The 13,840-nt window shown below is 38.8% G+C and overlaps 2 protein-coding genes across 2 annotated transcripts; both read right to left on the reverse strand.

Annotated features, from left to right (window-relative positions):
* Positions 1-317: 317 nt before the first annotated feature.
* On the reverse strand, positions 318-1,669 carry LOC131773477 (collagen triple helix repeat-containing protein 1-like). The gene is made up of 3 exons (XM_059089448.2): positions 1,578-1,669; positions 1,001-1,240; positions 318-834 (listed from the first exon to the last, which is right to left on the reverse strand). The coding sequence occupies exons 1-3, from the start codon at positions 1,665-1,667 to the stop codon at positions 484-486; spliced, it is 681 nt and encodes a 226-aa protein (XP_058945431.1). The 5' UTR covers positions 1,668-1,669; the 3' UTR covers positions 318-483.
* Positions 1,670-7,448: 5,779 nt separating this feature from the next.
* Positions 7,449-8,834, reverse strand: LOC131786252 (collagen triple helix repeat-containing protein 1-like). Its single transcript, XM_066164305.1, has 3 exons — positions 8,720-8,834; positions 8,121-8,360; positions 7,449-7,955 (listed from the first exon to the last, which is right to left on the reverse strand). Exons 1-3 carry the CDS (start codon positions 8,807-8,809, stop codon positions 7,608-7,610), a joined length of 678 nt encoding a protein of 225 aa, XP_066020402.1. The 5' UTR covers positions 8,810-8,834; the 3' UTR covers positions 7,449-7,607.
* Between the last annotated feature and the right edge of the window lie 5,006 nt (positions 8,835-13,840).

The following is a 13,840-nucleotide window of genomic DNA, read 5'->3' on the forward strand; positions in this document are numbered from 1 at the left end:
GTGATAGCGAAGTTACATAGAATACTCTCAGCTCGTTTTATGTTCAATATTCTGTCTGATAAATCATTTGGCCACGGCTTTATTGAGAGAAATGTTATTCTATGAACGGAAGGGATACATTTCCTCCCGAATCCATTACGTCACATTTATTCAATCAATTTACGCCTACATGAGGACACCACATACGTATAACACCGCGGATTGTCATGCAATGTAGGAAAATTAGTAATAATGTCTACATCTTCCCAAAGAGAAAATTTTTCCCAATGTACAGCTATGTTTTAATCAAATAATAAAAAGAACACATGAACCAAAAGTAAGTTTCTTCGCAGGTTTATTTCCACATTTTGTTATGAGTTCCACCCAATACAGTTAAGACACCCTTAATACAGTGAGCCTAACTAGCCGGCGGTTACAATTCAACATTCGACTGCCCCTATGATAAATCAAGAACTATTGGATGGAAAGAGCACTGCTGCCTATTTAAACAACAGGGGGCTCAATCTCCTCAATAATGAGCCTGGTTACTGAAATCCAGCCGGTTAAGGCGTCGTAATCGGCGTGAAAATCATGGCACCGACCGACGTGCAAGCCAACACGCACCAGGCCTTTGGCGATTCCTGTGCAGTAGCCTTCTACGTTGGCGGGGCGGACGATATTCAGGTCGATACCCTGGTAGACAATAGCATCAATAGCAGCGGGATCCTTGCATTCGACGCCGTCGAAGGTTAAAAACCATCTCATGCAACAGTTTGTGCAACCCATGATGCGAAGGTTGCCCATGTGAACAACACGGAGGTATGTGTTTGAGGCAGCCTTGGTGAACGGGCATTCCTTAAAAGAAAATATTTAAAACATTTTATTAGATGCATTGATGCAGTAAATATCTCTTTTTTTCGTCTTCCTGTTCAACTTAACAATGGTGACAGCTATATATCCCCCTCCACCTTTCTCTACTGTTAGAGCGAGCACCAACTATTTGCCTTCCCGGAATACATACCAGAACTTTTCCATTATCAGTCTCAGAATTGATGTGGTTCCAAAAACACTGTTTCCATCTCCTTTGGTTCCCAGGCTCTCCTTCGATTCCCGCTGGCCCTGGTGGTCCCACTTCCCCCTTTGGTCCAGGTGCACCATCCCGTCCCGGTAGTCCATCTCGTCCTGTTGCTCCATCTCGTCCCGGTAATCCATCTCGACCTGCTGGGCCTGCTATTACTGGGCAGCCATTGCGCCTCATCTCCTGCAATTGTAAAACATCAAATTACGTTAAGAGTCTCTCCTTGGATGACTTGTGATCGACGATCACTTCTCCAGGAGACGAATAACTCTGTAACTTTGTAATTGCGGTGTATCAAGTTTGTATATTTGACCTGTTCATAACACCTGAAAAAATAAGTCCTCACAAGTGAACTCCCAACAAAAGGGGAAATTTTGATACAGTTTTGACAGAATTGCTTGCCACATCCTGATCCGAACAGCCCGTTCTTATCACGACTCGATTGTCGAAGTTAAATTTGTGCCTGACTCAAAAACGTTTCTACGAAAATGAATACTTTACATGGCTTTAAGTAACTTACACTTTCCTCTAGTTCATCTATGCCGATCACAACCTGAAAAAACAGGAGGTACGACAGCACAAACATCTGCAGAAGATTTTTTCGATCCATCCTTCTCGAAGCAGATAGTTCAAAATAACTTGCGTCTCAATATCATTTGTTTTAGTATACCTCTTTTCATTAACAATTAAATGATATTTTCGAAATAACTTTTTAATTAGTTCAACTTTAGATAAACATACCTGCTTTTTTTTTCGCTAAAGCATGTCCAAAATGGATTGTCGGACGGATCGCGACATTGCATTTGTTCCTAAGCACCTCCCCTTTCAAAAAAGAAGAGGTGTTGGCCATGTTGTAGATCATGCAATTAAATATTTGCTATTAGTTAATGACTTAAGGTGGATAAAATATATCCACGAAGCGTGATTCAATATAGATCGCTCGTCTTTGCACAAGCTGCATCACTATGCAATAAATATTTGTCGGTTGTTTAATTGATTACCATTTTAATTATTATTATCATTATCATTATCGTCATATGCTAATTAATCTTTAACGATTGAAAAGAGTGCAACGAGTTTTTGATGCGTGCTTTTGTGGCAACAGACCCATTCTAGACCTGCTACTCAACTCAATTTTCCTTGTAGTTCGTTTTGAAATAAACAGCCTCTACACATGTACGTACTGATGTTTTCTAATTGTAATAACTTATAAACTAAGTTGAAGGCCTCATAGAGGGATTGTTTAACAATGTCTTTTTCGATGAAAGGATGCCTGACGCAGCACGCCCCATAAAATAGAATCTGTTTTTCACAAAACAGGTACGATTCTTTTCGAGAGTGCAAAGTGGCTGTCTCGGAGATGGTCGCGAGCAGTACAAGCAGCTGATTACTTTCACTCTTGACAAACAGATCTGCTTAATTATTTTTTATCTTTTTCGCCGAAAAATAGAAAAAGTTGGATTGTAAGACAGATCGAGATTCCGAATTTGTTTGTAGCTAAAAATTGGTGAAGAGTGTTTGTTGACAATGCAATTTTTTTTTGTCGATAGTTTAAACAGTTTATTTGCCGCGCATCACGAAGTGAATTGAAAAGTTTAAATTAATGGTTAAAATGGATATAATAATATCCGCGAAGCGTGATTCAATATAGATCGCCGGTCTTTGCACATGCCGAATCACCACGCAAATAAATATTTGTCGGTAGTTTAATTGATTATTATTATTATTATTATTATGGTCATATGCTAATTAATCTCAAACGATTGAAAAGAGTGCAACGAGTTTTTGATGCGTGCTTTTGTGGCAACAGACCCATTCTAGACCTGCTACTCAACTCATTTTCCTCTGTAGTTCGTTTCGTAATAAACAGCCTTTACATATGTGCGCACTGATCTTTTCTGATTGTAATAACTTAGTAAATGAGTTGAAGGCCTCATAGAGGGATTGTTTAACAATGACTTTTCGATAAAAGAACGTCTGACGCAGCACGCCCATAAAATAGAATTTGTTTTTCACAACACAGGTCTCAGAGATGGTCACGAGCACTACAAGCAGCTGATTACTTTCACTCTTGACAAACAGATCTGCTGACTTATTTTTTATCTTTTTCGCCGAAAAATAAAAAAGTTGGATTGTAAGACAGATCGAGATTCCGAATTTGTTTGTAACTAAAAATTGGTGAAGAGTGTTTGCTGACAATGCAATTTTTTTTTTGTCGTTAGTTTAAACAGTTTCTTTGCCGCGCATCACGAAGTGAATTGAAAAGTCCAGATCAATGGTTAAGGTGGATATAATAATATCCGCGAAGTGTGATTCAATATAGATCGCTGGTCTTTTGCACATGCCGAATCACCACGCAAATAAATATTTGTCGGTAGTTTAATTGATTATGATTATTATTATTATGGTCATATGCTAATTAATCTCAAACGATTGAAAAGAGTGCAACGAGTTTTTGATGCGTGTTTTTGTGGCAACAGACCCATTCTAGACCTGCTACTCAACTCATTTTCCTCTGTAGTTCGTTTCGTAATAAACAGCCTTTACATATGTGCGCACTGATCTTTTCTGATTGTAATAACTTAGTAAATGAGTTGAAGGCCTCATAGAGGGATTGTTTAACAATGAATTTTCGATAAAAGAACGTCTGACGCAGCACGCCCATAAAATAGAATTTGTTTTTCACAACACAGGTCTCAGAGATGGTCACGAGCACTACAAGCAGCTGATTACTTTCACTCTTGACAAACAGATCTGCTGACTTATTTTTTATCTTTTTCGCAGAAAAATAAAAAAGTTGGATTGTAAGACAGATCGAGATTCCGAATTTGTTTGTAACTAAAAATTGGTGAAGAGTGTTTGCTGACAATGCAATTTTTTTTTGTCGTTAGTTTAAACAGTTTCTTTGCCGCGCATCACGAAGTGAATTGAAAAGTCCAGATCAATGGTTAAGGTGGATATAATAATATCCGCGAAGTGTGATTCAATATAGATCGCTGGTCTTTTGCACATGCCGAATCACCACGCAAATAAATATTTGTCGGTAGTTTAATTGATTATGATTATTATTATTATGGTCATATGCTAATTAATCTCAAACGATTGAAAAGAGTGCAACGAGTTTTTGATGCGTGTTTTTGTGGCAACAGACCCATTCTAGACCTGCTACTCAACTCATTTTCCTCTGTAGTTCGTTTCGTAATAAACAGCCTCTACACATGAACGCACTGATCTTTTCTGATTGTAATAACTTAGTAACTGAGTTGAAGGCCTCATAGAGGGATTGTCTAACAATGTCTTTTTTCGATGAAAGGATGCCTGACGCAGCACGCCCCCACAGGTCTCGGAGATTGTCGCGAGCACTACAAGCGGCTGATTACTTTCACTCTTGACAAACAGATCTGCTTATTTTTAATTTTTTTCGCCGAAAATGCGAAAATTGGATCGCTAAATTCCAAAATGAAATTAACGGTTTAAGGGGATGGAAGAATTCTACGAGGTGTCCTGTAGTGGAGCTAGATCGCATGTGATAAACAGTCTCTGCATTTGTACGCACCGATCAGGAGTCTCGGAGATGTTCGCGAGTACTATTTATCTCCAACCAACCGATGAGAGTAAATCGCTTTTCCGATCGTTTTTCTCAGCACTGACTTAAGTAAATTTCTAGTTCTCGGTTGGTATATTCGAAGAGCAAAATTGACCATAATAAAGGTGAAAGTGGTGAATACTTACTAAGCCACGAGGCGGTAAGGTAAATATTCACCACAACTCACATCTACTTTATTGAATAATTTTCAATTCCATGATGATTCTGACAAATCTGTCCAATCTAGCCAAGGTGATGAAAATGATACATACGAGTGTGCTTAATCCGAAAGAAGGTCCAATTAGCCAAGGGGGGTCTAGTCGCGTGCTATGCGTTTGACTGCGACAAACACTGACTCTCCCACGATGACTTCCCTTAAGTCAGCTTTGTTAAATAATAGCTAATCATTTGCATTGCTTTTATCTGCCGCATTTATTTTGTCAAGTTTATGAACAGTTTAAATATTATGTATTCAAAAGATGAGAGAGCGAAAAAAAGAGGGCACCTCGAGGAAAGAAATATACAATCTAGAGTGTTAATCGCGGATGAAAGAACTCTCTACCTATTGTTAAACAAAACCAGTTCTGGCCGAGATCAATTCAGGAGTGTTTGTGAAATGACTGCAAGGGCTAATAACAAACTATGGTTGAAAGAATAATTAAAGTTTCATGAGCTTGTGGCGCGTAACATTTCGGAGGCTGTCAAGAGAAATTACCCCCTCGAAGATTTGAGTCTTAGTGACTCTGGTCTCGCGTTCGGATGCTTTGCCAATGAGCCACAAAGAACTCGATCACCAATTAGATCATACACTAGTCAGATCCTGCATACCATAACTATGGTCATTGAACAAAGGGTGGTGACAGAGGTACACAAAAAGCCCATGAGATCTGAAACGAACTACACTTTGACCGCCTCGGAATTTTTCTCACTTTCCCATTTGATTGGCTGAGAAGGTGGCGAGATGTTTCTAAGCCAATGACAAGGAATAGAAGCAAAGACACAACTGCAATGGACTTTGCAGCAAGAGATTATTTTGCAGTACTTCTAGCAAGAAGAACAGGGCTTAACATTAATATCGGATATATCCTTGTCTCTGACTCAACTTTTCTACGCCGAGACAAAAGAAAAAAGAGAGCGAACTATCTGCCGATAGAGCACGCAGTTTTATCATAGATGTATGTAATAGACTTTCTACAAGCGTACATTCCCTACAACCCCCATATTAACACAAATTGTGGTAGCTTGCTTTAGTATTAAGTCAGTTTCCGACTTTTTGTTGACGAGTTATCAGGTGTCGTCAAAAATTTGTTTGGCTCAGTTTCATGACGCTCTGAGGTGGCTTGGTGTCTGGTTTCGCCTCGGTAAAAGATGCTGATCGTTAGTATAACATTTTTATTTTGTGTCTGTGAGAGGTAATTGGTATATTTTGTGTGCTTTGAGGTTTTTAAAAACTGTATGCTAAAATCTTACTCTCTGTTAATGGCGGCTCAAAAATATCTTTTCGAAATGCAGAATGAATATGTTTCATAGATAAGCTTTTCTTATCTGTGGTATTTCTATCAATCTGACCATTCCTTTTGATGGATTGTTTCCATTCCCCTGGGCTGGTGTTGACGATTTGTGTAAGATGAAAAGAGTAAAGTGAACAGGAGATAGGGACTACAGATTTTTGATCGATCCATCCTTCCTAAGAGAGCTTTACTAATTTCTTTTGAATAAGTTTCATCTATCATGCTATTATGCTCGCAAACATTTTTTATTAGTACTTTCCCTTTAAACAAACACATCCGCTTAAATCTTTTTTTTTCTGCTGGCAACTGCTCGATGTTTTTTTGGTCAGATAGATCAAGATATTCAGTTTTTCGGTGATTCAAAACCAATTTTGAGTGTTTTGGTGATTGTTCTCAATCATTAAATCGGATGTTGCGTACCACATTTTAAAATAGAGAAATGTTTTTGGTCTTGTTGCGAGCTTGGGGCATACTGTGATTTATCATGTAAGGGACATATTGCGTCCAGCAATGCACCTACAGCGCGTTTCTGCGCGGATTGTCATCCTAAGAGGGAAAATGGGCAGTTATTGTCAATCTCGCTTGAAAAAAAAAAATAGAAAAATAAATATAAATTAGATAGGCAAAATAACTTTCTTCGCAGATTCATTTTCACATGTTCTCATGAGACGAAGCGTGTTAGTTCAGTGTACCTAACTATCCCAGTTATAATAGAACATTAACTGCCTTCATAATGAATCATGAAGTATGCGCTTGGGCGGAAAAAGTACTGGTAATCAAAAAAACTGGCGGCTCAAGTTCTTTAATGATGATTTTACTGACTGAATTCCAGCCGGTGAAGGCATTGAAAATGCCATAACCATGGAACTAACCGACGTGCAAGCCAACACACCCCAGGCCCTTACTGATTCCCGCGCAGTAGCCTACGTCTGTAATATGTTCAATTGAATAAACTCGAGTGGACATGTGATAGCGGAGTCAGATAGAAAACTTTTAGCTCGTTTTATTTTCAATATTCTGTCTGATAAACCATTTGGCCACGGCTTTATTGGGAGAAATGTTATTCTATGAACCAAAGGGATACGTTTCCTCCCGAATTGGTTACGTTACATTATTCAATCAAGTTACGCCTACATGAGGACGCCAGATACTTATAACACTGCGGATTGTCATGCAAAGTGGGAAAATGAGCAATAATGTCTACATCTTCCCAAAAAGAAATATTTCCCATTGTACAGCTATGTTTTAAAAAAAATGATAAGCAGAATACATCGACCAAAAGTTAGTTTCTTCGCAGGTTTATTTCCATATTTTGTCACGAGTTCCACCCATTACAGTCAAGACACCTTTAATTCAGCGAGCCTAGCTACTGCCCAGTTACAATTTTAATATTTGACTGTCCCTATAATAAATCAAGAACTATACGCCTTGGTGGAAGAGCACCGCTGCATATTTAAGCAACAGGGGGCTCAATCTCCTCAATAATGATCTTGCTTACTGAATTCCAGCCGGTGTAGGCGTTGGAAATACCGAAACCATGGCACTGACCGACGTGCAAGCCAACACGCACCAGGCCTTTGGCGATTCCTGTGCAGTAGCCTTCTATGTTGGCGGGGCGAGGAATATTTAGGTCGACACTCTGGTACACAACAGCATCAATAGCAGCGGGAGCCATGCATTCGATGTCGTTGAAAGTCAAAAACCATCTCATGCAACACTTTGTGCAATCGTAGATGTGAAGGTTGCCCATGTAAACAACCCGGAGGGATGTGTTTGAGGCAGCCTTGGTAAACGGGCATTCCTTGAAAGGAAAAGTTCAAAACATTTGTTAGATGCATTGATACAGCAGATACCTCACTTCTCGTCTTCCTGTTCAATCTTGACAATGGTGACTGCTATATATTCCCCTCCACCTTTCTCTACTTTAAGAGTGAGCACCAAATATTTGCCTTCTCGGCATACATACCAGAACTCGTCCATTATCAGTGTCAGAATTGATGTGGTTCCAAGAACACTGTTTCCATCTCCTTTGGGTCCCAGGCTCTCCTTGGATTCCCTCTGGCCCTGGTGGTCCCACGTCCCCCTTGGGTCCAGGTGCACCATCCCGTCCCGGTAGTCCATCCCGTCCTGGTGCTCCATCTCGTCCCGGTAATCCATCTCGACCTGCTGGGCCTGCTGTTACTGGACAGCACTTCTTCCTCATCTCCTGAAATTGTAAAACATCTAATTACGACTTTACATGTCACACTCTGAAGAAACCTAAGAGACACTCCTTGGATGACTTGTGATCGACGAATCACTTCTCCAGGAGACGAATAACTATGTAACTGCGGTGTATGAACTTTGTATATTTGACTTGTTAATAATAACTGAAAAAAAGAAATCGTCGCGGGTGAACTCCCTAAAATCAGCAAACTTTCATACAGTTTTGAAATAATTGCTCGCCACATGTTGATCCGAACAGCCCGTTCTTATCACGACTCGATTTACGAAGTTACATTTGTGCCTGACTCAAAAACGTTTCTACAAAAGTCAATAATTTTTAAATGGCTTTAAGTAACTTACACTTTCGCTTGGTTCATCTGTGCCGATCACAACCTGAAAGAACAGGAGGTACGACAGCGCAAATGTCTGCAGAAGACTTTTTCGATCCATCCTTCTCGAAAGAGAGAGTTCAAAATGCCGTGCGTCCCAATATCATTTGCTTTAGTATCCTTCTTTTTATTTACAATTCAATGATATTTTCGAAATAACTTTTTAATTAGTTTAACTTTAGATAAACATACCGGATGCTTTTATTTTATTTTTCGCTGAAAAATGTCCAAATTGGATTGTTCCCCGCCCCCCAAAAAGAAGAGCCGTTGGCTGTGTTGTTCACCATGCAATTAAATATTTTAATCGTTAGTTTAAACAGTTTATTTGCTGCATATCACGTACTAAATTCCTAAATTTAACTTCATGTTTTAAGTGGATGGAATAATTCAACGAGGTGTCCTGTAGTGGAAATAGATCGCATGTGATAAACAGTCTCTGCACTTGTACTCACCGATCAAGAGTCTCGGAGATGATCGCGAGTACTATTTATCTCCAACCAACTGATGAGAGTAAATCGCTTTTCCGATCATTTTTCTCAGCACTGACTTAAGCAGATTTCTAGTTCTCGGTTGGTATATTCGAAGAGCATAATTCACCCTAATGAAGGTGAAAGTGATGAATACTTACCAATCCGTGAGGCAGTATGGTAAATATTTACCACAACTCACATATACTTTATTGAATAGTTTTTAATTGCATGACGAGTCTGTCAAATCTCTTGATTCTAGCCAAGGTTATGAAAGTGATGCATACGATGTACTCTGATGATGAGACATACGGTAGGAGTTGTACCTAAAGCTTTTTCGAGTATCGGGAAGATCCTTAGTGCGCTTAATCCGAAACAACGTCAGATTAGCCAAGAGGGGGTTTATGAGATAATCTCAACGATCAATCGTATCGATTGTAAATATATAAAAAATTTAAAAATTAAAAAAAAAAAGATAAATGAACATTCAATCGCTTGTCTTAGGATTTAGGAGTCAGATTAATCAATCGTGTATTGATCGCGATGTTTCGACTGCTATACTGCCGAACAGACGATTTACGTGCTATGCGTTTGACTGCAACCAACTCTGACTCTCCCACGATGATATCCTTTAAGTCAGCTTTGTTAAATAATAGCCGATCATTTGCATTGCTTTTATCTGCAGAATTTATTTTGCCAAGTTTATGAACAGTTTAAATATTATGTACTCAAAAGATGAGAGAGCGAATAGAAGAGGGCACCTCGAGGAAAGAAATAAACAATCCGGAGTGTTAATCGCGGATCAAAGTACTCTCTACCTATTGTTAAATAATGTTTGTGAAATAGTCGCAACGGCTAATAACTAACAATGGGTGAAAGATTAATTAAAGTTTCATAAGCTTGTGGCACCGAACAATTCGGAGGCTGTCGAGAGAAAATCCCCCCTCAAAGATTTGAGTCTTAGTGCTTCTGGTCTCGCGTTCGGATGCTTTGCTAATGAGCCACAAAGAACTCGATCACCAATTAGATCATACACTATTCAGGTCCTGCATACCATAACTGTGAGCGTTGACCAAAGAGTGGTGACTAAGGAACACAAAAAGCCCATGAGATCTGAAACAAACTCAAGCGAGTGTCCATCTCAGAATTTTTCTCACTTTCCCATTTGATTGGCTGAGAAGGTGGCGAGATGTTTCTAAACCAATGACAAGGAATAGTGAATTTGAGCAAAGCCACAAGCGCAATGGACTTTGCAGCAAAAGATTATTTTCTTGCTTTGTAGTACTAGCGAGAGGAACAGGGCTTAAAATTAATATGGGGTAAATCCTTATCTCTGACTCAACTTTCCTACGCCGAGACAACTAAATAAAACGTTGAGAAAAAAGAAAGCGAACTACTTGCATGCAGTTTCATTATAAATGTATGTAAAAGGCATTCTACAAGCGGACATCCCTTACAACCCCCACTTTAACAAAAATTGTGGTAGCTTGCTTTAGTTTGAAGTCAGTTTCCGACTTTTTGTTGACGAGTTATCAGTTGTCGTCAATAATTTGTCTGGCTCAGTTTCATGACGCTCTGAAATGACTTGGTGTCTGGTTTCGCCTCCGGAAAAGATGCTGATCGTTAGTATAACATTTCTTTGTAATTGTGAGAGGTAACTGGTACATTTTGTGTGCTTTGAGGTTTTAAAAATTGTGTCCTAAGATCGTACTCTCTGCTGATGGTGGCTCATTCATATCTTTTCAGAATGCAGAATGAATATGTTTCATAGACAAGCTTTTCTTATGTGTGGTATTTTGAATATCAATCTGACCATTCGCGTGGGTTGGCGTTGACGATTCATGTAAGATGAAAAGAGCACAGGGAACAAGAGATAGGAACTACAGAAGATTTAATCGATTCATCCTTCCAAAGAGAGCCTTAAGATTTACCAATTTCTTTTGAATAAGTTAACTTTATTTCATCTATCATGCTATTATGTTCACAAACATTTTTTTATTAGCAATTTCACTTATGACAAGCATATCCGCTTAAAAATATTTTCTTCTGCTGGCAACAGCTCAGTGTTTTTTTCGAATAGCTCAAGATATTTAGCTTTTCGGTAATTTAAAACCAATTTTGAGTGTTTCGATTGTTTCCTAATCATTAAATCGGATGTTGCGTACTACATTTTGAAATAGAGAAATGTTTTTGGTCTTGTTGCGAGCTCGGGGCATACTGTGAGGAAGGCTGTTCGAGTTGTGATATATCATGTAAGGGACATATTGTGTCCAGCAGTACGCTTACAGCATATTATTGCGCGGATTCTCATGCAGAGAGAGAGAATGGGCTGTTATTGTCAATCTGGCTTGAAAAGAAAAATTTTTAAAAGATAATAATAATAATAAAAAACGACAAATAGACCAAAATAAGTTTCTTTGCAGATTTATTTTCACAAAGAGTTATGAACACCACTAAACTAGTGGTTGAAATAAGACCTGGAAGAAATTCAGGCCCGTACGGGATTTGAACTCATGACCTCTGCGATTGTTATGTTGGATCCAAATAAACCTTCCAAGCGGTGAATAATGACTGTAAATATACGAAAATCATATATGTGCACGGATAGAAGTGGTTGTTTCCTCAAACGCAGTGCACATATATGATTTTCATATATTTAGGCGTTTCGCGGGAAAATTGAGCACTTTCTTTATTGAGTCTTCTGTATTTACTCGATAGCAGTTTGCCATTTCCCAAAAGAAGTACAAGATTTTATCGGCAATTCTTTAGCCGAGAACAATAGAGTATTGCTGACTCAAATTTCTAAATTAGAAACCGATTCTGCCGAAAATTTAAATAGAGGTAACGCCGAAGCTGCTGACGAACAACTTAGACAAATCAAGAAGTGAAGAAGAGAAGAACTGCAGTCCTTTAAGCGCAAAAGAAACGAAATTCAATACATGTTTTTATTTAAAACCGCAGGATTCCTTAGACGAAGCGAAGGCATACCTCGAAACGAATGCAGTGAAGAAAGCTAAGGAGTCGTTATTAGAAGGTACGTTACTCCTCGCAAATAGACGGAAGTTAATTTTATTAGCAGATGAATCTCAATTTGGCTGGAAAATGTTCGAAGAAAATTCTTAGCACGAGTTGGCAGAAGATGAAGATGACGGAAAGAAGATACGTCGCGCCGAAGAGAGAGCTGAGAAAGACTAAGCAAGTTTCCTCAGTTTTCCGCCCTTCAAGTTCACGTTTCACTCCACCGAGCCAAAGAGCTTCATCTGGGTTCCTGGCGTGCCCAATTGTTTCGCTTGTGGTAAATTTGGTCATTGGAGGTCCGAATGTAACCAGACTGCTTGTTCAGGTTCCGCTAAAGGTAATCTTGATAGTGGATGACTAAAAAATTCATTCGTCGACGAACAAAGTAAGAGTGACGTATCTGTTATAAACCCTTTGTTTGATTCGGAATATCTTTCATGTCAAGGTCTTGTCCAAGATTCTGAGAATTGCGAGCTTGAATCACCAGGTGCTAGTGGCAGCTATGACTCCGATGTCCCACAGATTTCTGTAAAAGGGAAGTTGATCAAATCCATTCCGTTTTAGCATTCCATCGGAGCACCAAATTTTATCTTGAGCGTTATCAGGGACGGTTATAGGATTCCCTTTATTTCTACGCTGCCACCTCACCATTAGAAGAACAATTCATCCGCCCTAAAATAATAATAATAACTAATAATAACTTTATTCATAAAGCGTCTATATCACTACTTGCTCTAGGCGCTTAACAATATCACAAAATGTATTAAAAAACACTAAAAAATCTAACAACTACATATATAAGCATGGAAATTAAATAGAAATATATTTACAAATCAAAAAAGGCTTGGCGAATTAATTATGTCTTTAAGTGTTTTTTTGAAATAATTCAAGGAATCGGCAGATCCGGGTTTTGTTACTGAGGCTGTTCCGGAGCTCTTATGTGACAATCGCTTCGAGGAAATATTCTCTCCTCCGGATATTATCAATCCGTTGAGTGTTTCCGTTCAAGCTAGTAGTAAAAAGAGACTGATCTTGGATTTAAGGTATATTAATGTGCATATATTCAATTATAATAAAGTTCGGATATAACGCGCGCTGTCATTGATTGAAAGAGCGTGCTCTATGAGAGTATAGAGCGTAGAGCTGAGCTAAAGCTGTCACGCCATCTGCCAATTGTACTATGTTCGACCTTTTCCGGGACTTCTTTCTAGCTTTTTTCCGATAATTGAAAGTTAAATTTCGGAACTGAAGCGAGCCGGCAAGTGGCAACAGAAGAATCAAATGACGGCATTGGGGCGGGTTCCCGTTGAATTCTGCTACTGTTTGCTTTACCATTCGATCCTTACCTTAGTATTTTCATTTATAGTCATACAGATGTATGATTCAACCAAAAATTGTGCGTAACTGTAGTTTTGGCTGGCTTAACATCTGCTATTGTGTTCTTTTAATTTCTTGCAAAGTCTGCAAACGTCATGTAAAACAAAGTCATCTACTAAATTCTCCACCAATTCACATAGGTAATTAAGCTAACTGAATTAAGCTAGATGCAAGCCTGTGTCATTTAGAAAAATATCAAGGTTAGAAATCAATTTTTCGGTAGCGAGATC

The sequence above is a fragment of the Pocillopora verrucosa genome, chromosome 3 (assembly GCF_036669915.1).
Source record: "Pocillopora verrucosa isolate sample1 chromosome 3, ASM3666991v2, whole genome shotgun sequence".
In the NCBI taxonomy this organism is placed as follows: domain Eukaryota; kingdom Metazoa; phylum Cnidaria; class Anthozoa; order Scleractinia; family Pocilloporidae; genus Pocillopora; species Pocillopora verrucosa.

What these genes read in the sequence shown, in the direction of transcription:
- LOC131786252 (XM_066164305.1), bottom strand. Translation starts at nt 8,809, where the DNA reads ATGGATCGAAAAAGTCTTCTGCAGACATTTGCGCTGTCGTACCTCCTG. An exon ending in CAGATGAACCAAGCGAAAGT is followed by an intron (nt 8,361 to 8,719) that starts GTAAGTTACTTA and finishes TTACAATTTCAG; the next exon opens with GAGATGAGGAAGAAGTGCTG. An exon ending in CTGATAATGGACGAGTTCTG is followed by an intron (nt 7,956 to 8,120) that starts GTATGTATGCCG and finishes TTTCCTTTCAAG; the next exon opens with GAATGCCCGTTTACCAAGGC.
- LOC131773477 (XM_059089448.2), bottom strand. Translation starts at nt 1,667, where the DNA reads ATGGATCGAAAAAATCTTCTGCAGATGTTTGTGCTGTCGTACCTCCTG. An exon ending in TAGATGAACTAGAGGAAAGT is followed by an intron (nt 1,241 to 1,577) that starts GTAAGTTACTTA and finishes TTACAATTGCAG; the next exon opens with GAGATGAGGCGCAATGGCTG. An exon ending in CTGATAATGGAAAAGTTCTG is followed by an intron (nt 835 to 1,000) that starts GTATGTATTCCG and finishes TTTTCTTTTAAG; the next exon opens with GAATGCCCGTTCACCAAGGC.